The following is a 25919-nucleotide window of genomic DNA, read 5'->3' as shown; positions in this document are numbered from 1 at the left end:
CCTCCTCCTCCTCCTCTTCCCCTCTCCCTCCCCCTCCTTCTCCTCCTCCTCTCCCCTCTTCGTCCTCCCCTCCCGGTCTCTTCCCTCACCCTTCCCCGCGCCCCCATCTTTCCCTCCCTCCCTCCCACCCCTCCAGCAGCGATGGCAGAGGAACAACAACAGCCGCCACCACAGCAGCCTGATGCCCATCAGCAGCTTCCCCCCAGCGCCCCCAACTCGGGGGTGGCCCTGCCAGCCCTTGTGCCCGGGCTGCCAGGGACAGAGGCCAGCGCGCTGCAACACAAGATCAAGAACTCCATCTGGTAAGAGGATCCTCCATCGCTGGGGTGAAAAAGCCCAGGCACATTTCTGCTGCAAAGTGGGTGGGGGGCGGCAGGCGGGGGAGCGGAGGAGGAGGTTGATGCTTTCATTGAATGTGGCTTTCCCCTAGTCGGGTGCACATTTGTAGGACCTCTGGAGGTGTAGGGACTTTGCATCAATCAGCCCCTGTCTCCTTAGCTAAAAAATGCTTTTACCCCCTCCTCAATTGTGAGTGCAGATAAACAAGTTTTTTGGTTTTATTTTTTCACTCATTGTAACAGAAATATGGGTCGGAATTAAGTCATATTGCATGATGGTGGCATGAATTTGGAACTGGAGAATGTGAAATGTGTTTACTCCTTTTTGCAGCCGTAGAAGGAGGAAGAAGTGTATTGTGAATTTTCACCAAACAGATATCCAAACAGATATTGTGCGTAAAAATATTAATATGCAGCACAAAACCTAATGTGTCTCTTCCTTTTCAGTTGGGTTAGCTGCTGTTTCTGAATGTTTTTGCCTCCTTTATTCTAATATTAAATTTCTTTTTCAGGGAATTTATTCTTTGCATTGATTGTGAAGAAAGTGCTTCTTTAGTATAAAATATTTTAAGATGGTAGTTTACAACAAAGTGTGTTGGGTTTTTTTTTTTGCTTAAAACATAGGGAATCAAATGTATTGCCATTTGTGTGTATTTTTAAAAGAAACCATTGATGGAATATGTTTGGCTATTTTACTTTCTCGTATGAAAATTTACAGTATTTCAGCATTAAACTCCTCAAGTCTAGTGGGAATCTTTTAATAATTAAATACACCGAGTTAAGTCCATCCACTGTTAGAGCCATTGCAATATTCTTTGAACATGAACTTGCATTGTTTTGTAGGATTCTTCATTAACTGCCTTTTTTTTTAAGTGTAGCAATATTTTTTAAATGGAAAGTAATATTTGGAATTTTGCCTAAGAGATTGCTTTTAATAGAAGTATAAAAAGAGAATTTCATATGGTATTTTAAAAAGCCTTGATTTTGAAAATGGAAATGAAATCTTTGCAGGGACATCATTGAATATGAGTACTAAAATATCAAAACTCATTTTCTCATTTTGAAAACATATCGTAAAGCAACTGGCATTGCATGTACAGTATTTACACATTTTTAAAGTGATACTTTTTAAATACAAGATTAAGGTTAGTTATACAGTAATTTTCATTATTTTCTTGGCATACATCCATGCCGTCATGATGCTGATATGAAGTAGGTCAGTGCAGGCTTTAATAGTTTCATCAACAGTAGTTGGCAGTTGAATATCTTGCTTTCAGTTTTAATTTTAAAATGAAGTTTAAATATTTTAAAGGAGTATTTTTTTGGCTTTGACAGTAGTCATATTGTGGCAACTTGAAAATAGGTCCGATAAATATAATTGGGGTGTGTGTGTGTGTGTGTGTGTGTGTGTGTGTGACAGAAAGCAGTCTTTATTCTTCAGTGGATACCCTCACCCCCTTATTAAAGCTATAATTTAAGAAATGGTGAATATCTTGCTTATCAAGGTTTTCACAAAACCAGTGTTGTTTTTTTTTTTAACCTCTAGTAACGTGATGTAACTTTGTGTTTCTGAAATCATCATTACATTGAATTAAACACCTTGATTTTTACATTCAGATGTGGCATATCCAAGTTAATGGACTAAAATATTTTGAGAGACAAATTTTAAAAGTTGATTTAGTAATGTATATTTTAATTTATTATGAGAACAAGAGGGGAAAGGAATCTTCACTTTATAGTTTTAAAATGAGTTGTAGAGGCAACTGAGTGAAATGTTTAAATAATGATGACAGTCGAGTGCACTTTTTGGTAAATAATGTGTAAATTTAATTATTCTTTGATATTTGCATATCCATTACAGCTGAACTGCTCTGACTTTAACATGAGAAAAACTTCTGAAGTAGAGTGCTCTCCAGTTTTTGGTGCTTGCTCTCAAAAAATAATGGGCAACAAACATGTGAATCCCAAAATATGAAATTTTGTATTTTTGTTTTAAAATTGTAATGGTATACTTACTAGCATCTGATGTTCAACTCTAGAAATCCTATTTGCAAAAATGATTTTTATATACTTAAAATTTCAGAATAAACATTTGTAGAGAGTAAACAAGATTAGTGAATATATTTAATAGTCTCATACCCCCTGCTCCACAAGAATGGATTTGTATTATTCATCAAGTGACTGTATAAAATAAAGATATCAAAAGTGAAAACTCCTTTACTATCGTGTTCTCCTAAGAAATAGTATATATGTATTAAATTTAAATAATTTTAATAGATGATTGCAGTTATTTAGATATTTCACATTTTTGAGGCAATATTATTTTACAAATTATTCTATCACCTGATAATATTCTGAGAGACTATCAGTTTTGTACTAGTTCCTGAATCATCCTTTGGTACCATTAATGAGAATTTAAAATTACTCTCAAAAGAAATGTGACATTTAAAAATTATCAAATGGGTTTTGCATTTGGTTTATCATAGTTTCTAAATTACTGGGCTTGCATATCACAAACAAGTCTGTACTTGTCCTCCTACTCTACAAATATAAATATAGTATGTGATGTAGGCCTTTGACTGGACAATGAGTTATTTATCAGTTCATAATTAATTCTGTTTATTAAACTAAAATACTGTTTGATAAAAGTACGCGCATTGAAATATCAGGCATTAAATGAGTCTGGAAAAAAAGCATTCAAAGTTGATTGGAAACTATTTCTTAAGAGTTGGAAATATATTTTAAAGGTAATTATAGAAAATAAGTTAGTACAAAATTGACACTGTTATGTTTCTATAACATGGTTATGAATACCTTCAACTGAAGTCTAGGTTAACAAGCTTGCATGTTTCTGATTCTTACTCCATAGACAAAAGGTCCAAATCACTGACACTACTCACTAGAAAGGAGATTTGTTAGTAGGCATGTGCTTTAGTACTGAATATGGTGTAAGGTTATTTGTATTTTCTAAAAAGTAGAATTCCAAAATAAGCTTATTGTTGTTTAAAAAAAAAAAACTAGTAACCCATGTATTTTACCTAAAACAAGGCCACAACCCCCAACCCAACCTAACTGCAAACTACTTTTAGCTTAAATTGCACCCCTCTTTGGTTACCTCAAAAAAAAAAAAAAAAAAAAGAAATAGCAAAGCAAGTTTTCCCTTCCTCTTATCTCTCAGTGTCTTCCTAGTTTAGTGAAAATTTTTTAGTGTAAGCAACAATAAACAAATTTACTAAGTCCTTTTATTTACCTTCTTAGGGCAGTTTTACTTGAAACCCTGATAGAATAAAATTGCTATGGAAAAAATAGGATTGATATGGTTTCTGCCTGTTTGTGAATTGAGATCATACCTACATGAGTGGGAGTGAATAACATGCATGCAGTGAGGCTGTAACATAGATACAGGTTGATCATCCCTAATCCAAAATCCCCCAAAATTCAAAATGCTCCCAAATCTGAAACACTCCAAAATCCCAAATGTTTTTAGTGCCACGAGTGAAAAATTCCACACCTGACTTCATTGTATCATGCACAGAATTATTTAAAATATTGTATAGGCCAGGTGCGGTGGCTCACGCCTGTAATCCCAGTACTCTGGGAGGCCAAGGCGGGCGGATCACCTGAGGTCGGGAGTTCAAGACCAGCCTGGCCATGGTGAAACCCCGTCTCTACTAAAATTACAGAAAATTAGCTAGGGGTGGTGGTGTGCACCTATAATCCCAGCTACTTGGGAGGCTGAGGCAGGAGACTCGCTTGAACCCAGGAGGCTGAGGTTGCTGTGAGCCGAGATCACGGCATTACACTCCAGTCTGGGCAACAAGAACGAAACTCTGTAAAAAAAAAAATTGCATAAAAATTCAGGTTATGTGTATAAAGTGTATATGAAACATAAATGAATTTCTTTTTTTTTTTTTTTTTTTTGAGATGGAGTCTCACTCTGTCGCCCAGGCTGGAGTGCAGTGGCGCGATCTCGGCTCACTGCGCGCTCCACCTCCCGGGTTCACGCCATTCTCCTGCCTCAGCCTCCTGAGTAGCTGAGACTACAGGTGCCCGCCACCGCGCCCAGCTAATTTTTTGTATTTTTTAATAGAGACGGGGTTTCACCGTGGTCTCGATCTCCTGACCTTGTGATCCGCCCGCCTCGGCCTCCCAAAGTGCTGGGATTACAGGCGTGAGCCACCGCGCCCGGCCATAAATGAATTTCACGTTTAGACTTGGATTACATCCCTAAGATACTCATTACACATATGCAAATATTCCAAAATCCAAAATAATAAATTGGAAGCACATTGGACGCGGTGGTTCACCCCTGTAATCGTAACACTTTAGGAGGTGAAGGTGGGTGGATTGCCTGAGCTCAGGAGTTTGCAATGAGCCTGGGCAACACGGTGAAACAGCGTCTTCACTAAAAATACAAAAAATTAGCCAGGTGTGGCATCGTGCGCCTGTAGTCCCAGCCACTTGGGAGGCTAAGGCAGGAGAATCCCTTGAACCCAGGAGGTGGAGTTGCAGTGAGCCGAGATCGTGCCACTGCACTCCAGCTTGGGCGACAGGGCGAGACTATGGTTCAAAATAAAAAAGTAAAAATAATAAATAAATAAACAAATCGGAAGCACATATGATCCCAGGCATTTCAGATAAGAGATAGTTAGCTTGTATTAAACTCGTACCTGAAAATTCAAAAGAAATCCTGATGTGTTATTTTAGAAAATATTCCAATACTGCATTTACTCAAATTCAGGGATTCTTAAAAGAATTTGTTATCAATTACTGTTTTTATTTCTGTAACTTTATTTGCAGGTGAGACCTCATAAACCTCTTCTTAAAACGGTCATATAAGATCTGTCGTTTTGCCCACTTTATGGAAAGAGATAAACAGTGACAGAAGACCTATAAGATTCCACTGATTCCTTATTAGACCCTAGAAAAAATGCTGGGATCAGAGTTCCTTATCTTTATTCAATCCTGTAAAGCATATATACTTCTGTATCTGCTATATTTTAGGCTTAAAATTATAATAAAAGTAGAATTATATATATGATCTATTTTGGATGTTCTCTGAATTCTAGTTAAAACCAAAATTGAAAATTTTGTTTTACTTTCTTATGATGATGACAATCAACATCTAGATATTAAGTGATTAATCTCTTGTTTCCATCCTAGTTACAGGGAGCTAAGTTTGGTGATCCAAAAGGTTCACATAGTGATGCCATATTAGTGCTGATTTTCAGTCCCCCATCCTAGAATGCAGTGGTTCAGTTTTATTCTTGGTTTTTGAATCAGGTGGTTTATTAACTCTGTCGAGAAATACTGTTCCCTCAACTATAGTGGGAAACATGTACTATAAATTCATAACTTTAGAGTTGACTTTAAGTGGAAGTCTGTGATTTTCATTTTGCTTTAAAAATAGAGACTGATGCAGCTGGCTTCCATATATTTTTGATTAGTAGGTTGACTTGCTACCTACCCTGAGTTTAGCCTGTCTTCAATACCAAGCACACAAAAGACTTAGAATGCATTTTGCATATCCGTATTGAGCCTAGCTGTGTCCCAACAGGATTTCTGGTTCCAGGAGGAAGGCAATTCCTTGCTCTCCTATGATTTGAAACTGATAAAATTGTCTTCCCTGTTGACAAAAGTTAATTGCAAGTTAAGCAGTTTCAAGCCTGTTGATTTTCTTGTTTAGGTTGGGTAGCAGATATGTACGTGTGTAAATAATTGACCAATTTGCTCTCTCCATTGAAAGGTGTCTTGAATGATGGCATGTGCAGGACTGATTTGATTTATGTCTCACTGTAAATTTTTGGTATTATTTGGGGAAAATGAGCTTCATAGTGGTAGAAAAGACAAGTGTCTTGTTATGAAAGATGGATTAAGAATTATGTTGCATTACTTTTTCCATTAGAAAATAATATTGCGTGCTAAAATTGTACAAATGAAAATTAAAATAAGCCGTATCATTTACTTATATTTGAGGACTTTAAGAACAGTTTGTAAGTACTCAAGTGAGTATCTGCTATATACAAAGTATTATGCCAGAGACTGGCATTTGAGGAATGCCCATTCACTTGTAATGTTAACCTTGTAAAATTGACCTAAGCAAAAATACGCAATAAAACTTCTCTTTTATTCAGCTAGGGGACCAGGAAAAGAAGTGACAAGTGTCAAGGTATGCATTGTGGAAAAAGTAGACCTTAGTTTCCTCATTTACAAAATGAGAGATTTGTACTAAGTGACCTTGAAGGTTCCTGAGTTTCTAACTGTGTTACTGAATCAATATTGACAACAATAATAAAACCGTAAGCACAGTGAAAGACTAATATGATTAATTTATCATAGGCAATGAATAGAACATTTTCATTGAATGAATTATTAGGATTTGTCAGTGTTTCCTTGGGTGTTAGCTGAGGAGGACTTGCTTATTGCTACCTTGTGCAAGGGTTCTGTTATATGAGATTACTGTGCAAATCTTTATTGAGCATATATTACATTTAAAGTAGTTAAGAGCTGTTTATTTTGCAAAAGTAAGGCTATGCAGTAATCCTGGTTGTTGGGGAGTTTACTAACTTCTGGTTGAGAGATTGTAGTAGGGAGGCTGTTTGTGTGCTGCTTTTGTTTTGTCTTCTTTATAAAGGGGTGCTCAATGTTTAACCTTATCCCATAATAGTAATGTAATATTTTAAGGTAGTGAATGTCATATTGTAAATTCATTTATATAAATAAGAAAAGTATGTACTCTTTTCAGAATAATTTAGTGCAGCATTGAGCTTCACAGCTGTTTCTCTTCATCTAGGATAGACATTTTAATAAGTAATCGTGACAGAATGTTCTTTGTAAATTATAAGGAACATGTTAGTAAGATGGTTATTCCACATCTCTGAGCAAAGTAGACCACTCTTGTCCAGTGCCTCCTATTCTACCATTCTCTTTCTGTTTAGTCTTTTAGTTGCTTTCTCTTCTGCTTTCTGGAGGGTTCTAAGTTCAAGTTAAAGATGAGCAGCATGGGCCAATAGGAGGAAGAATCTTCCTGCCTTGGGTAGGATAATAAAATAAGGAACAATAAGCACTAAGTCCTTAATGCACTTAGTTGCTGACTATGAGATTAAGATATTCGGCACTCAACCCACATAAATAAAAACCTTAAAACATGATTTTTCTTTTTTTGCGACTGTGGATAAGCATTTACTTTTTCTATTTCATGAACTATATGCCTCTTATTTATAAGACAAATAGAAACATGAGATTTGGTTAATTATGTACAACCTCTGTATCAGGCATCTATTACTGTAGCTCATATATATGTATGTGTGTGTGTATATATAAAATATATAAGTTGTGTGGGAGGTGAAGTTTTCTATTTCCTCGTAACTGAGCACAAATTGAAAAATGCTGATATTCCTTGCTATTTGAGTCTTGTTTTTTTTTCCCTGAGTGCAGAGACTGAAAGGTCAGAAAGTGACAGATTCCAATCTGTTATGTCTTGGATTTTTGGAAGGCATGAGTCCATATGGTACACAGTACCATGTCTTCCAAATAGCCTTATCTAAAATAAAAAAATAAATTATCTGAACCCATTTGTTATCTAAATTGGGATAGCAAGGGTTTAGATAGCAAGGGATACCTTTACACCCTTTCCAACACAGGATTAGCAAATTGATTTGAACTTGCATGCAAAGTCTGATTGATTAGTGATATTTCTAGCAAGGGCATGGGAATAAGAAGTAATGATACACATACCCTGTAATTGCCACCCTTTTTCTTTCTGAAGTCAGTAATGTTTAGAATGTGAGCTCTCTTATAGATGAAGCATTAAAACAATGGCTGTCTTGGGGAGGGAGAGTCACTAGTGCTATTGTCTTTCCATTTAGGATGCCTAATTTTAAGGTATAAACCAAGAATGGAGAGCACTTGGGTTTGTGTGTTTTTCTGTTTTTCTGTGACTTTTCTATTTTGAGCTCCTGTATTGCCAAGTAGCTACAAGATGAGAACAGGGCACTTTGGGAGGCGGAGATGGGTGGATCACGAGATCAGGAGATCAAGACCATCCTGGCTAACATGGTGAAACCCCATCTCTACTAAAAATATAAAAAATTAGCCAATCACGGTGGTGGGGCCTGTAGTCCCACCTACTCAGGAGGCTGAGGCAGGAGAATCGCTTGAACCCGGGAAGCAGAGGCTGCAGTGAGCCAGGATCGTGCCACTGCACTCCAGCATGGGTGACAGAGTGAGACTCCATCTCAAAAAAAAGAAAAAAGAAAAAATGAGAACAGGGAATTACTCTATGAAGTGGCTGCTTCAGTTTGCACTATCCATAACCCTTTTTCTTTGCTTCCATTATCTTATTTCTCTGCTTACGTATGTGCTGGTCTGGTCCTATTACCTGCTACCTTAAGAATGTTGTTTCTGCTGATATAAATGTCTAACTTTAAGATCCAGTTCGTGAAGCATGTCTCACGAACCTTTCCTCAACTCCCAGGGAAACAATGATCTAAGTTGTGTAATTTAATATTTTTCAGTAGTTTAGACTGGCCCTACCTAAGATGAGTCCATTTTAGTGAGTTTTTACTGAATTTGAATGAAACACTCTCATTTTCTAATACGTAAAGTTGATAGGAATTTGTAGATCGAATATATCTGAAACAAAGTTATCGCTTGCAGAATCAGTAGTTTACAATATGACAGTAAAATATGTTATTTCTATATGGCAACACCAAGAACTTACCGTTGTTTTTGCAGTGTGTGTAAATTTAAAAATGTAATTGGATGAGTGTCACTTTAATGACATCTTGCTTGGAGTAAAGTTGGTGCTTCTGGGAACCTGGGAAATATATTCCAACAAGATGCTTTAGTTAATGTAAGTGAATCACTTCCATAATTTGATTGCAGTCATTAGATCTATTAATAAGATATATCAAAGCAATCTATGATCAAAATTTAACTGTCAGATTATTAAATGCATGTCCTTTTTTCTGAAGCAGGAGCTACTAACAAGCAGCATTTTAGGCAGATTCTACATGTACAGGTTTTTAAGAAGTCAGAAGGTCAAAGATAAGTTTTGAATTTATAGAATCATGTAGTCAGGGAAAACTGAATTCAATACACATTTATTTTAATGACTGTCACATACAAGGCATAAAAAGGTTAAAAAAGAGTAAGACATTATTCTTACCACTTTAAAACATTCACCCTCTTGTGTGGTAGACTCATCAATTGAATTTATCAAAAGTAAATTTTGTTAAATGCAGTAACGGTATATAAGCAGTGGTATAAACAAATGCAGAATTAGGTGAGGAAGAGACTCAACAAGGACATAATATTTTTACTGGCAAAATTCAGGATAGTGGCCTTAATGAAAAATCAAGGGATGGGCTATAAATCCAAACACACTTAACAGTATACTTACTTGGTCATTGTTATTCTCACTAGCAGAAATTAGATTCAGAGTTGATGATGACAGTGAGCTTTGCCAATAATGTGAATAAATAGAGGAAAATAGCTTGGGAGAAAATGTGCTTGACTAAGGAATAGGATTTCCACCAAGTAATCACAGTCCTCTTATGTTAAGTTGTTATCTACAAATAGAAGAAAGAATATAAAGTAATAGTAGAGAAGAAAAGGATGTGAGCTGGGTGGGAACTGGGGCAGAGTACCATAGTACAGATTGCCACAACCAATGTCACCTTAAACTTGGCCTTTCACAACAACCTTTCTTCTATGCCTTAGGGCCTTGCCACCTCAAATTGCTTTCATTTACTGTCATTTCATTTACTCATTTCATTACTCATTTCAGTTACTCTAATTCTTTTGATAGTAGATATTCCTTCTTTCCCTCAGTCTGGCAGCATCGGTTTCATCTTTTATTTTTCTCTCATCCTCGTGTCCAGTATTTTAACAAGTTTCTCAGTTTGCAGTGTAGCTTAAATTTCTCCTTGTCTTCCTGTTTCCACTGCTGATATGGTTTGGCTGGGTCCCCACCCAAATCTCATCTTGAATTGTAGCTCCCATAATTCCCACGTGTTGTGAGAGGGATCTGGTGGGAGATAATTGAATCTTGGGGTCAGTTTCCCCCATACTGTTCTCAGGGTGGTGAATAAATCTAATGAGATGTGATGGTTTTATAAAGGGAAACCTCCTTCACTTAGCTCTCTCCTCATTCTCTCTTTTCTGCTGCCATGTAAGATGTGCCTTTCGCCTTCCACTGTGATTGTGAGGCCTCCCTCCCCCAATTGTGAGGCCTCCCCAGCCACATGGAACACAAGTCCATTAAACCTCTTTTTCCTTATAAATTACCCAGTCTCAGGTGTGTCTTTATCAACAATGTGAAAATGGATTAATACAGTAAATTGGTACCAGTAGAGTGGGGCACTGCTGTACAGATACCCAAAAATATGGAAGTGACTTTGGAACTGGGTGACAGGCAGAGATTGGAACAGTTTGGAGAGCTCGGAGAGCTCAGAAGAAGATAGAATAATGTGAGAAAGTTTGGAACTTTCTAGAGACTTGCTGAATGGCTTTGACCAAAATGCTGATAATAATATGGACAATGAAATCCGGCTGAGGTGGTCTCTGATGGAGATGAACCTGTCGGGAACTGGACTCTTGCTATGCTTTAGCAAAGAGACTGGTGGCCTTTTGCCCCTGCCCTAGAGATTTGTGGAACTTTTAAGTTGGGGGAGATTATTTAGGGTATCTGGCAGAAGCAATTTCTATGCAGCAAAGTGTTCAAGGGGTGACTTGGGTGCTGTTAAAAGCATTCAGTTTTAAAAGAGAAACAGCATAAAAGTTCAGAAAATTTGCAGCCTGACAATGCAATAGAAAAGAAAAACCCATTTTCTGAGGAGAAGTTCAAGCCTGCTGTAGAAATTTGCATAAGTAACAAGGAACCAAATGTTAATCACCAAGACAATGGGGAAAATGTGTCGATGGCATGTCAGAGGTCCTCACAGCAGCCCCTCCCATCATAGGCCCAGAGGCCTAGGAGGAAAAAACGGTTTCATGGGCCAGTCCCAGGGTCTCCCTGCTCTTTGCAACCTAGGGACTTGGTGCTCTGCATCCCAGCCACTCCAGCCATGGCTAAAAGGGGAAATCTTTACCTAGATTTCAGAGGATGTATGGAAACACCTTGATGTCCAGACAGAAGTTTGCTGCAGAGGTGGGGCCCTCATGGAACCTCTGCTAGGGCAGTGCAGAATGGAAATCTGGGGTTGAAGCCCCTACACAGAGTCCCCACTGGGGCACTGCCTAGCAGAGCTGTGAGAAAAAGGCCACCATTCTCCAGACCCCAGAATGGTAGATCCACCAATGACTTGCACCATGCACCTGGAAAAGCTGCAGATACTAAACACCAACCTGTGAAAGCCACCAAGAGAGGCTGTATCCTGCAAAACGACAGGGGCAGAGCTGCTCAAGACCATGGGAACCCACCTCTTTCATCAGCGTGACCTGGATGTGAAACATGGAGTCAAAGGAGATCATTTTGGAGCTAAGATTTGACTGCCCCACTGGATTTCAGACTTATGTGGGGCCTGTAGCTCCTTCGTTTGAACAATTTCTCCCATTTGGAATGGGTGTATTTTTCCAATGCCTGTACCCCCATTGTATCTAGGAAGTAACTAGCTTTTTGATTTTACAGGCTCATAGGTGGAAGGGATTTGCCTTGTCTTGGGTAAGATTTTGGACTGTGGACTTTTGAGTTAATGCTGAAATGAGTTAAGACTTTGAGGGACTGTTGGGAAGGCATATTTGGTTTTGAAATGTGAGGACATGAGATTTTGGCGGGGAGGGCAGGGTGGGATGATATGGTTTGGCTGTGTCCCCACCCAAATCTTATCTTAAATTTTGCTTCCATAATTCCTACATGTTGTGGGAGGGACTTGGTGGTTGATAATTGAATCATGGGGCGATTTCCCCCATACTGTTCTCGTGGTAGTGAATAAGTCTCACAAGATCTAATGGTTTTATAAGGAGAAACCCCTTTTGCTTGACTCTAATCTTCTCTTGTCTGCCCCCATGTAAAATAAGCCTTTCACCTTCCACCATGATTGTAAAGCCTCCCCAGCCATGTGGAACTGTGAGTCCATTAAACCTTTTACTTTATAAATTACCCAGTCTCAGGTATGTCTTTAACAGCAGCATGAAAATGGACTAATATGACTGCCAAGACCATAATTCAGTACTTCACCATCTCATTCCTGGATTATTACAGCAGCAACATAGCTGTTCTGTGCCCTTGTCCTTTTTCCCCACTGCACTATGCTGTATGTTGCAGTCAAAATAAGCCTTCTTGCTATTTACCAGCATTCAACATCCACTTTAGTCCCTCAGACATCTCACTGTTTGCCTTATATTTTGTGATCCTACTTTCATTCCTGCTTTACATCTTTTTTTACATAATTTCTTTGTCTCCAGACCCTATTTAATTACATCTTTTCTGGGTTTGTTTGTTTTTTTTTTTTTGAGATGGAGTCTTGTTCTGTTGCCAAGGCTGGAGTGCAATGTCATGATCTCGGCTCACTGCAAGCGCCACGAACCCACTGCAGTGGCCGGGTTCGTGCCATTCTCCGGCCTCAGCCTCCTGAGTAGCTGGGACTATAGGCTCCCGCCACCATGCCCGGCTAATTTTGTTTTTGTATTTTTAGTAGAGATGGGGTTTCACCATGTTAGCCAGGATGGTCTCGATCTCCTGATCTCGTAATCTGCCTGCCTTGGCCTCCCAAAGTGCTGGGATTTGAGCCACCACACCCGACCATTTAATTACATCTTAACCATTTTTAAAGCCACAGTTCAAGTACTATGAAACATTCCTTAGCTACTGTGGTGCACATTGACCTTTCCTTGACTTTATAGTGTGTAGTGAGTTCTGTACAATTTGGCACTTAATCACTCTTAATTTTTTTCCAATGCTGTTGTAATAAGCTATTTGAAGGTGGGGACAACAACTTTCACATCTTTTTATATTTCACCTGGTAGTAGGTACTAGTGAATATATTTTTTTGTTTATTGCATTCTTAGAGGCACTTTAATTTTTTTCTACATATTATTTCTGTGTTTTATAACATAATGTAATTTTCTTCCAAAACAAGATATTAAACTGATGGTGCATTTTACAGAATAAAGGACTGACAGCAATTGATAATTACATTTATGAAACTGAAGTAATCATTTATTGAGAGTTTCAGTTTTCCCAATCCCATATCTTTCACTATATACCTAGATTTAAAAATAACGTATGTTCTAAATGAAGGCCATTGTGTCCTTCATCTAAAAACCACTGAGCAGATGACTACTACATGGTTTAGTAACCTTTCATGACTGAGTAGTTATGGTTTTATGGACCGATTAGTTATTCTGTATTCCAAGCTAGTTCCCAAGAGATAAACTTGGAATTTTAAAGACCTCTTAACATTGAATTGGAGAAGGCTTCTTTAAGTTTGGTCCTAGCAGAGGGTTTGAGCTAATTTTTTTTAGGAGACAAAACCCAAGGCTAAGGTAACTTGTTTGAGTTATGGCCAAAGCCTGAAGGTGACAAAGGAAACCTGTCGGTGGGGGCAGATGAGGAAGGAGGTAGATTTATTTGGGAAGTATGGAAGGAATAGGACTGAAATAGGAAAACAACTGTGAGGGCCTGCAGTGTTTCAAATTCATACAAGTGGCTACCTAAGCTACAGATACAGAGCTTTCTTTCCGGGTCAGGGGCAGGGTCCAAAGATCTTCCTTTTAAAGACCCTTTCAGCTTTAAAATTGTATTTTATTTTGTGCTACTTGGTTACAGCAGTGGTTCTCAAATTATGACCCTATTAGCACCACCTGGGAACTTGTTAGAAATTTAAACTTGGGGACTCCCCCGCAACCCAGAATTACTATAACAGAAACTCTGGGGTTATGGTCAGCAGTCTTTGTTTCAGCCATCTTCCAGGAGATTCTCATTATCTAACTGAAACTGAAGTTTGAGAAACTACTGGATTAGAGGAGTCTTTTTTTTTTTTTTTTTTTTTTTTTGAGATGGAGTCTCGCTCTGTCGCCCAGGCTGGAGTGCAGTGGCTGGATCTCAGCTCACTGCGAGCTCCGCCTCTCGGGTTCACGCCATTCTCCTGCCTCAGCCTCCCGAGTAGCTGGGACTACAGGCGCCCGCCACCACACCTGGCTAATTTTTTGTATTTTTTAGTAGAGACGGAGTTTCACTGTGTTAGCCAGGATGGTCTCGATCTCCTGACCTCGTGATCTGCCCGTCTCGGCCTCCCAAAGTGCTGGGATTACAGGCGAGGAGTCATATTCTTAAAAACAAAACAAGCACTTTGGGAGGCCAAGGTAGGTGGATCACAAGGTCAGGAGATTGAGACCATCCTGGCTAACACAGTGAAACCCCGTCTCTACTAAAAATACAAAAAATTAACTGGGCGTGATGGCAGGCTCCTGTAATCCCAGCTACTGGGAGGCTGAGGCAGGAGAATGGCATGAACCCGGGAGGCAGAGCTTGCAGTGAGCCGAGATCACGCCACTGCACTGTAGCCTGGGCGACAGAGTGAGACTCCGACTCAGACAAAGCAAAACAAAACAACAACAATTAGTCCAAAGTCTCATGTCTCAAAGTGATAGTATGGTTGTCCCCCATTATCTGCAGTTTCACTTTCTGAAGTTTCAGTTACTTGCAGTCAACCACAGACCAAAAATATTAAATGGAAAATATCAGAAAAAAATTTTTGTAAGTTTTAAATTGCTCCCTAGTCTGAGTAGTGTGATGAAATCTTGTGCCATCCTGCTCCGTCCTGCCCTTTAGTCACTTGATAGTCATCACAGTTAGGGATAATGGTAGTGCTATGCTCAAGTAACCCTTATTTTACTATGTAATTATTACAATTACTAATTTTACTATTCGTATTATTAGTTATAATTAATCATTAGTTACTGTTTATCTCTTACTATGCCTAATTTATAAATTAAACTTTATTATAGGTATATATAGGAAAAAACATAGTATATATAGGGTTCTGTACCGTCTGTGGTTTCAGGCATCCACTGGGAGTCCTGGAAGGTATCCCTCAAGAATGAGGGGGGACTACTGTATTCTGAGTCATTCTTAAGTCCTCCAAGGTAGAATTCATAATTCCGTAATTTCGATGTTTTTGAATATAATTCTGCTACAACCTCATTTTTAAATTTTAAAGTATTTTAAGTTTACACTTGTAAACATAGTTCCATAGTTCATAGTTCTTAGAATATCTAAGAACTATGGGACAATTACAAAAGGTATAACATAAGCATAATGGGAATATCACAAGTAGAAGAAAGAAAGGAACAGAAGAAATATTTGAAGTAATAATAACTTAAGAATTTCCCGGAATTAATGACACACACCAAATTCAGGAAGCTCAGAGGACACCAAGCATGGTAAATACCAAAAAAAAAAAAAAGTCTAAGCATATTTTACTCAACCTGTAGAAAATTAGAGAAAATCTTGAAAGAAGCCGGAGAGAAAAAAACCACTTTACCTACAGAGGAATAAAGATGAGCATTATATCAGATTTGAACTGAGAAAACACGCAATCTAGAAGAAAGTGGAGTGAAATATTGGTGTTGAAGAAAAAGTAAAACCACCAACCTAGAATTTTGTATCCGGCAAAATTACTCTTCAAGAGTGAAAAAGAAGTAATGACTTTCTCAGAGAAACAAAAGTTGTAATTTGTCACGGGTAGACCTGCCTTGCACAAAATGTGAGGAAGTCTTCAGAGAGACGGAAAAGATTGATAAAGGTCAGAAATTCAGATCTATATAAAGGAAGAGTGAGAAGAAATAAATGAAAATAAAATAACATCTTTTATTTTTCTTATATTTACTTGATCTTATAGATAACAGTTCAAAATAGTAATGGAGTAGTCATTGAGTATGGCTCATGGATAAGCAAAATGAATGACAACAGTGTCATTCACTGCTGGGATGAAGGAGTTGAGAATACTCTAAGGTACTTGCACTAACCGTGAAGCAGTATAGTGTTATTTGAAAGTGGACTTCGATTAGTCATAAATGTATATTGCAAACTCTAGAGCAACCAATAAAATTTTTTTTAATAAAGGAAGCGTACTTGATTGCTAAGAGACTTTAGAATATGGAATCATGTAAAATGTTCAAATAAATTCAGAATAGAAGACAAAAGAGAAATGGAAACAACATGGGCAATGAATAGTAAAAAGTTAAAGATATGGTCCATGTCAATTCAATTATATCAGGAATCATTTCAAGTGTGGATGTTTTAAATAACACCAATTAAAAGACTATCAGAGTGAATAAAAAACAAGACTCAACTATATGTTGTCTGCAAGTTTATCCTTTATAGTAACCAATTTCATTTTATCATTTAGTAACGAATTACTTGTAACATATTTCATGAATGTGTTGTAACACTGAAGTTGAGAACCTTTGCAAAATACTATAAGCCAGTGGCAAAGTGCTTAAATTACAGAGGTAAAGAGGAAGTGGCCATATTTGGTGCCCAGTGTTATGTATAAACCACTTAATTTCTTCTACTTAGAATTAATTTTACAAGTAATTATTGAGCACTTGTTATGTGGATTCTAATTTTTTATAAAATAGCTTGATTGAGATAATTTACATACCAAGTAATTTTTCCTCTATTAAATAGATTTGAGGAACCTCCAAACAGAAAGCAAGCTCCTTTTTGTTCTTTGATGGTTGACCACTCTCACTCCCATCCTAGTTTTGGGTGCTACCTTTCTTTGGGGCTGCAGTTTACTTTTGATGCCCTCCCTCAGTAAAGGGTTTCAGCTATTTATAGCTTTCATTGTGTTCATAATAATAAGGAAATCATTGGGTACAAACTTGAAAACTAGTGGGTAATTTACATGAGGGGCCCACTTTTATTAAATAGCGGGTCTTGACACAATGCTTAAGTATTAACAGTTTTCTCTCTGTGTTACTTTCTTATTCCATCTTTGCTTCTAGCCAATTTAAGCCTGGGTTTTCTTTCTCAGCTCCTTTCATCACTTTGTTCTTTTTCCTCCAGCACTGCCTCTGAAATTAAGTGCCCAGTCTTTGGCTTCCTGAAAATGATGATCAGAATTTCTTAACAGTCTCCCTGAACTAATTTCCCCTAGGGTATACGGTTTCTGTTTGTCACTCTTCCCAAAGGTATTTCTTGCTTTTAATCCTTCCGTAGGTGACTTCCCCCTGGGTAACTAGTGTATTCCTGTTGAACACTACACTTGTATTTCCTTTTACTGTTTTCGTTAATCACGAATTCCCCACCTTTCCTGATAGTCACTACGATAGGTAAACTCTTTGGGTGGCCCCAAAATATCTGCATTGGTGAATTATTACATCTACTTTAAAGCTTGTATTTAATGAATATGGATTACATTTTTATCTAGTCTAAAACAAGACACAAAATAATATCCAATAAATTGTGAAAGGAAATATTTTCTCAACACTTCCATAGTACAGAGTGTTTGTAGTGGAAAATTCAGAACCTCCTACTTTGTCTCCCTGTCTTTTGTTGCTCCTTGAATTTTTCTCCATCCCCTTTTTGTTTTCTTGTTTTTCATTTCTTGTTCTTACCCTTTTCTCGTCCTCTTTTTTCTCTGTCTCTCACTTCCTTTATTTTCACATCATAAAAGAAAAATAGTTATTCATATAATTTATAAAAATATTATGTCTGTTTTTCTTACATTTAGAATCTGAGAAGTTAGCAGCTTTTTATTAGGTTGTTTCAAAGTTTTATTAGGTTGTTTAAGAAAATATGTGATTAACCTTTGATATTAAAAGATAACAAAATCATTTAATAATGTCCTATAGAGAAGGTGTGAGTCAGCAAGCAGGTTTATAGAAGAAAAGGGTTATGCTAGATTGCTTGCTTGCTTGTAGTCTCCAGATATGAAGATACCAAATTTCAACCTGTTGCAGACACCTGTTGAAGGCAGAGAGGAATTAAGCTAGAAAGACAGTTTGAAATTCCTAATTTCTAAAGTGAGATGTGATTGGGATTCCTGACTTCTAACGTGAGATGTAAAATGTCGTGAATTATCTACATTTTCAGCCTATTTGGGGAGAAGTACGATTTATGTCTTGCTTTAAATAATAGAATAAAATCTCTGTAATTGTTTAAAATCAGTTTTTAAGTAAGTTGGAGTGCATATTCCAGCATTAGCAGTGCAGTATAAACAATGGAGAGGTTGCTCAGACAGCTGCTCTCCATAATGAAGACAATGACCTGTGGGGGACTGTAACTGAAACTCAGCAAGAGAAATCCAGTTTTATAAGAAATTGTTTTGGGATGTCAGTTTTACAGTGTTTGTTACTTGTTTATATAGCTGAGGTTACATGTGTTAATCTTTGCTATGACTTAAAGAGATAAATGGGCTCTGGAATAATTGTGGCACATTAAAAAACAAAACAATTATATTTTAGACCTACATATTTTAGCTGTTTTGGACTACAGTTGTTCATCCCTTGAGTTCCAAATGTAAAAATGTTACATTCAGTAATATCTTGTTTGTTACTGCCATTCTTGTTCTTTTTTTATTTAGAATCATAAGTAGTATTTTTGTTATAATACTAATAAGAATCAGTGATAAAAGAGGCATCAACAAATCAGCAGGAGGATTAAGAAATAGTATTAGTGCAGTTGGTTAGCTGTTTGGCAGAGGGAGAGAATAAATTAGCCTCAACCCCTAACAGTCATCAACAGAATTCCAGATGAATACATAGTTAAATGAAAACAACAGTGGGATGATTTTCAAAAAGTAGGACAAAATAGAAATGAACTTCTGATAGAATGAAAGATTCTCTCTATTAAGTAGAAGAAGACATCTCAGAACAAACAAGTAAAAATAGATATTACTACTTAAATTGAAAACCCCCAAAAAAACTTAGGTGTTTTTTTTTCACTTATACTGAATCCCGGTTAAAAGACAGGACAGAGGAAAATGTGAATGGTTATGTAGTCATTAAAATGTTTCATGAGTTCATGTAACTACATTAGTAAATTCTTCTGTTAAAATGTTAGTGGGATAAAAAATGCAGTATAGTTGGGCAGTTTCACACAGAGAACTGCACATACACACACACAGACACACACACACGCACACAAAATCCTAATCTTAGCAAAAGAGAGTGGAAGAAAAATACACCAAAAAATGTTGCTTTTTGGTAATGTTGGGAGCGGTGATATGGTTTTCAAAATATTTATTTTCTTCTTTTTTGTGTGTTTTTTAGCCTTTCTGAGATGAACAGTTTACCTTAAAAATATTTATTTTAAAACTGCTTGCTTACAGAATTAAAATACTTCATAATTTCTTTCCAACTTGAGTTTTCAGCTTATCTTCTCTATCCTCCTTTCCCTTACACACAGTTCCCTTACCAGGACTGGCACAGTTCAGTTTACAAAATTTTACAAAAATTTTAATGTGAATGCCTTCAACTTGTTCCATTTTTACTATATGGCCCACCACATCTTATTTATATTAGGTCCAGCTGCATCACACATTTATGTTATTTGCCTATCCCTGAAGGATATCCTTGCTTTGAGACCCGTGCCTGATAGTTATGGAGGAACTTGGAGTACTTGTTGTTTTGTTAAAAATCTGTCTTACAGTCTTCCATCTCTTTCTTTAGCTGTGGTTGTACCCTTTAGCAGTAATGCTTCCCTTTTCCCTCTGCATATAGAAAAACATCTTTCAAGACTATGATAAATGCCACCTCAGTTTATGCTTTTGAGTGGTTTTTTTTTTTTTTTTTTTTTTGGGGTTCCCCATTTAACCTTGTACTTCCATTACGGCGTTTATCACAGTTTGCATGTACCACATTTTTAAACCATGTATGCCTTTCTCTTCCAGTAGATGTTGAGCCCCTGATGGGCAACAACTGTATCTTATTCATCTTTTTATCTCCCACAGTGCTATGTTACAAATATTTATGGTCTTAACTTGATTTAAATAATAACTTGTCACGGTTTAAATCGCTAGTCGGAAAGGTATTTTAATCCATTTTTACCTATAACACGTTTATTCTTGTTTGATGTGTAATCTTAACACACTGTATTTTATTTTTTAAAAGGACATTTATTTTTTACATATTAAAAGCAGACCAGGTGTGGTGGCTCACACCTGTAATCCCAGCAGTTTGGGAGGCCAAGGTAGGCAGATTGCCTGAATCCATGAGTTCATGACCAGCCTGGGCAACATGATGAAATCTCATCTCTACCAAAACAAAAACAACAAAAAAACCCAGCCAGGTGTGGTGGTGTGTGCCTGTAGTCCCAGCTACTCAGGAGGCTGAGGTGGAAGGATCACCTGAAACTTGGAAGTTTGAGGCTGCAGTGAACCGTGATCATGCCACCGCACTCCAGCCCAGGTGACAGAGTAATCCCTTTCTCAAAACTCATAGACACACACACAAACACACACACACACAGCAAAAGCATACTCATTACAGAAAAAATTTTAAAGCATAAAATAATGTTTTCATCATCTACATGACATCTACATGTTTCTTTTGATTTATTTTTTTCTTTACATAGTTGTTCTAGTATAGTCTAAACCATGTATATTTTTTCTTAATCATATAATCATTCAACAAATGTTAATCAAGGACTGATGATCAGGCAGATACTCTTTTAGAACTCTAGGGCTAAGCAGTAAACAAAATAATCAAAAATACTTGCTTTTATAAAGTTTATATGGTAGTAGAGGGAGACATAACAAACAATAAGTAAAACTATATATGCTCTGTTATATGATAGTAAATTCTCTGAAGAAAAGGAAGAGAATACGGAGTATGTATGTCAGGAAGAGGATTAAAGTTTTAAATAGGTTGATTGATCAGAAGATCACCAGTAAGGTAACATTTGAATAAAGACCTGAATTATGGAGTGAGCCGTGTATCTGAAGACAAAGCATTTATTTATAGTGGTGGAACCTAAATGTTCAACACCAAAAAAAGAATGCTTATTATTTTTAAATTACGCCAGGATTTTAATGTATAGCTGTAAAAAGATTCTGTTGTTTATATATAATGTCTTGAGAAAATGCCCACCATGCAATGTTAAATAGGGGGGAAAAAAATCCTATTTTTAAAAAGATTTTATATACATGTGTATGCAAATATATAAGTAGAAGAAAATATACCCCAAGTAAACAGATACTCTTTGTAGGGCTTGGTTTTTTAATTTCTTGAAGAATTGTTTTTTCAGTTTTCTTGATTATATATTAAGCTTTAAAAGTATATAAAAATTTATTTTGATACATTTTAACTTCCAGGACCAGCCTTAATGGGGTAATGGGTGTTAAACTTACCCTCCCTCCATGATCAACTATAAAAATGGATAAAAGACATGAAGCAACTGGGTTTTATTTAGCATTAGATAGCCAACTATAGGGCTATGATCCTTAGGAGAAGGGAAATCCAATAGGTAAGCTCACCCTGATTATCCAAACTGTAGCTGAGGGAAATAACACCCAAATAGAGACTAGAGGTTTAGTAGGATAGAAGAAACAGTGACTGGAGTGCATGACTGCTGAAGCAGTTGGAATTGTAAGGCTTCTACTGGAAGGAAGAGAGCTGCTTAGAGAAGAAGCTTCAGAAACCTTTGTGGAGATCATCCTGAATCTTTAGCTGAATGCCGAACTCCACATGTGCAGAGCCAGTCTTTTCTGAGAACAACTGCTGAGGCCTATAGTCAAAAGGAGGTTCTGGAGATTACACAGTGCTGAAAGACAGAATTTCAGACAGCCAAATTGGAGAGGTCTTTTTCAGCACCTTGGGCATTCATTAAGACTTCAGGAAGTCTATACCATAAAGACTAGGGCTACTTTACCCATAGAGTAAGAGCTATTTTAGATCAATTCTAGCAAAGCATAAAGCTAACCAGTAAAAATATCAGGTTAAACTGCCAGTAAATAACTTCATGCAAAAACAAAACACACTTTAAAAGAATTCCAAATGTTCCACAACATAGTACCCACAATGACCAGCTGTATAAAAAATTACTAAACAAATGAAGAAGCAGGGAACTATAGGGAAAAAATTAGAAATAGACCCAGAGATGACAGAGACATGGAATTAGCAGCCAACTATTTTATATTGTCTCTGATAAATGTGCTCAAAGATTAAAAGGAAAAGATGGACCCTATCCATGCACAGATAGGAAATCTCAGCCAAAGTAGAGCTCTAAATAAGAATCAAATGGAAAACCTAGAACAAAAAATTTAATATCTGAAATGAAAAATTCACTGAATATGCTAAATGACAGATTGGAAACTACAAAAGAAAACTTCACTGAAGTTAACCACAGAGAGAAAGAGGAAAAAAGAAATGAACAAGCCTCTGTGACTCATGGGCCAATATATGTGTAAATGGAGTCCCAGAAGGATAGATACTGGAGCAGAAAAATAATTTGAAGGTATGATTATTGAAAGATTTATAAATTTGAAGAAAACCCACATACCAGTGGATTTCAGCAAACACTAAGCATAGTAAACACAAAAGAAATCATAGTAGCACAAGTATAATTACTTAAAACTGACGATAAAGAGAACATCTTAAAGACAGCCAGAGGGGCAGGAATGGGGAAAACACATGATATACATAGGGAAACAGCAGCAATGAAGACCGACTTCTCATCAGAAATAATGGAGGCTGGAAGACAATGGAACCTTTAAAGTACTGAAAGAAAAAATTGTCAATCTGGAAATTTAAATCAAACAAAAATACATTTCTGAATGTAAACAAAATAGACGTTTTGAGATGAGCAAAAGCTAAGAGAATTCATCACCATCAGACTTTCACTGTAAATAATGCTAAAATAAGTCCTTCAGGCTCAAGGAAACTGATGCCAGTCAAAAACTCAGATCAAATGAAGGGGTGAAGAGAACCAGAATTGATCTCTCTGTAGGAGAATATAAATGACTTTTTAAAAGTACTTATTTTCTGTGAAAGACAGTCTTTTGTTTAAAGCAAAAATGTTAACAATATTTATATCTTGTAGAAGTAAAAGATTGTGAAACAGCACATAGAACACTAGTAAGACAGATTGAATTGCACTGTTCTAAGATGATGAACTTACAATATTAAGTGAAGGTAGACTGTGATAGATTAAGGATGTATATTGTAATCCCTAGAGCAATTGTCAAACAAAGTGGTACAGGTAAAAAGTCGATAGAGGTGATAAAATGGACTACTAAAAAATACCAGATGAATAATAAAGAAGACACGAAATGAGGAACAGTGGAACAAAGAAAAGAATGATTAAAAAACCAGACCATAAACTTAATCATATTAATAATTACTTTAAATGTAAATGGGTTAAACCTTATGGTTATGAGGGAGAGATTTTCAGACTTGATAAAAGAGCAAGCTCCAACTATATGCTGTGTACAAGAGATATACTTTAAAGTGTGTATTATATTTAAATATAAAGATTTGGAATAAATATAACCTAAGAATACAGCTTACTAGGGAAGTGAAAGATCTATACAACAAGAGTTACAGAACTCTGCTGAACGAAATCATAGATGACACAAACAAATGGAAAAACACATTCCATGCTCATATATAGGAAGAATTAATATTTTTTAAATGGCCATACTGCCCAAGGCAGTTTATAGATTCAGTGCTTTTTGTATCAAACTACCAATGACATTCTTCACAGAATTAGAAAAAACTGTTAAAATTTATATGGACCTAAAAAAGGGCCTGAATAGCCAAAGCAATCCTGAGCAAAATGAACAAAGCTGGAGTCATCACATTAACCTGACTTCAAACTATTGTATAATACAAGGCTACAGTAACCAAAACAGCATAGTACTGGCACAGAAACAAACAGACCAATGGAACCAGAATAGAGAGTCCAGAAATAAAGCCATACACCTAAAACCATCTGATCTTTGACAAAGTCTACGAAAACAAGCAATGGGAAAAAGACTCCCTATTTAATAAATGTTGCTGGGATAACTGACTAGCCATATGCAGAGAATTGAAACTCGACCCATTTCCTTATATACAAAAATCAACTCAAAATGGAATAAAACCTAAAACTATAAAAACCCTGGAAGATGACCTAGGAAATACCTTTCTGGTCATAGGACCTGGGAAAGGAAAGATTTTGACAGAAGACAAAAGCAGTTGCAACAAAAACTGACAAATGGGACTTAAACTAAAGAACTTCTGCACAGCGGAAGAAACTGTCAACAGAATAAACAGACAACCTATAGAATGGGAGAAAATATTTGCAAACTATGCATCTGACAAAGGTCTAATATCCAGAATCTGTAAGGAACTTAAGCAAAAAACAACCCCATTTTGCCAGATGTGGTGGCTCACGCTGTAATCCTGACACTTTGAGAGGCCGAGGTGGGTGAATCACCTGACATCAGGAGTTCAAGATCAGCCTGGCCAACATGATGAAATCCCATCTCTGCTAAAAATACGAAAAATTAGCTGGGCATGGTGGCAGATGCCTGTAATCCCAGCTACTCAGGAGGCTGAGGCAGAAGAATCGCTTGAACCCGGGAGGCAGAGGTTGCAGTGAGCTGAGATCATGCCACTGCACTTCAGCCTGGGCAACAAGAGCGAAACTCTATCTCAAAAAATAAATAAATAAAATGAAAATTAAAAATTAAAAAACCATTAAAAAGTGGGATATGAACAGACACTTGTTAAAAGAAGACATTCACATGGCCAGTAAGCATATGAAAGGATGCTGAGCATCACTAATCATTAGAGAAATGCAAATCAAAACCATCCAGTCAGAATGGCTGTTATTAAAAAGTCAAAAAATAGAAGATTATGCTTCCTGATCAGGGAACAATAAAAAGATGTTGGTGTAGCTATCAAGAAAAGGAAATGCTTATTATGTACTGCTAGTGGGAATACAAATTAGTTCAGCCACTGTGGAAAGCATTTTGGAGATTTCTCAAAGAACTGTAAACAGAACTACCATATGACCCAGCAATCCCATTATTGGGTATATTCCCAAAGAAATATAAATCATTCTACCCTAAAGACACATGTACACACATATTTTCATTGCAGCACTATTCACAATAGCAAAGACATGGAATCAACCTAAATGACAATCCTTGGTAGGCTGGATAAAGAAAATGTAAACACACTATGGAATACTACACAGCTGTACAAAAGAGTGGGATTATGTCCTTTGCAGCAACGTGGATGTAGATGGAAGTCATTATCCTAAGCACACTAATGCAGGAAGAGAAAATTAAATACTGCATGTTCTCATTTATAAGTGGGAGCTAAACATTGAGAACACATGGACACAAGAGAAAAACAGACACCAGGTCCTACTTGAAGGTGGAGGGTAAGGGTTAAAAAAGCTACCTATCAGGTACTATGCTTATTACCTAGGTAACAAAATAATTTGTACACCAAATCCCTGTGACATAGCAATTTACCTATATAACAGACCTGCACATGTACCCCTGAATCTAAAATGAAAGTTAAAAAAGACTTAGAATAAATATAAAAGGAGGGAAAAAACATGTACTAAGCAAACACTAACCATTAGAAAGCTGGAGTGGCTGTATTAATACCAGACAAAATAGTCTTCAGGATAAA

At 36.8% G+C, this 25919-nt stretch overlaps 1 protein-coding gene across 1 annotated transcript in view; it reads left to right on the top strand.

Annotated features, from left to right (window-relative positions):
* Window positions 1-141: 141 nt before the first annotated feature.
* Window positions 142-25919, top strand: part of RFX7 (regulatory factor X, 7) — a 160780-nt gene continuing 135002 nt past the window's right edge. The window contains exon 1 of the mRNA XM_011986588.1: window positions 142-302. Within this exon, the coding sequence (XP_011841978.1) occupies window positions 142-302 (161 nt within the window). The remainder of the gene's footprint in view (window positions 303-25919) is intronic.

This window comes from Mandrillus leucophaeus, unplaced genomic scaffold (assembly GCF_000951045.1).
Source record: "Mandrillus leucophaeus isolate KB7577 unplaced genomic scaffold, Mleu.le_1.0 Scaffold108, whole genome shotgun sequence".
NCBI lineage: Eukaryota > Metazoa > Chordata > Mammalia > Primates > Cercopithecidae > Mandrillus > Mandrillus leucophaeus.
Note: the sequence above shows the minus strand (reverse complement) of the source record. Positions and strands in the feature narration are given on the sequence as shown.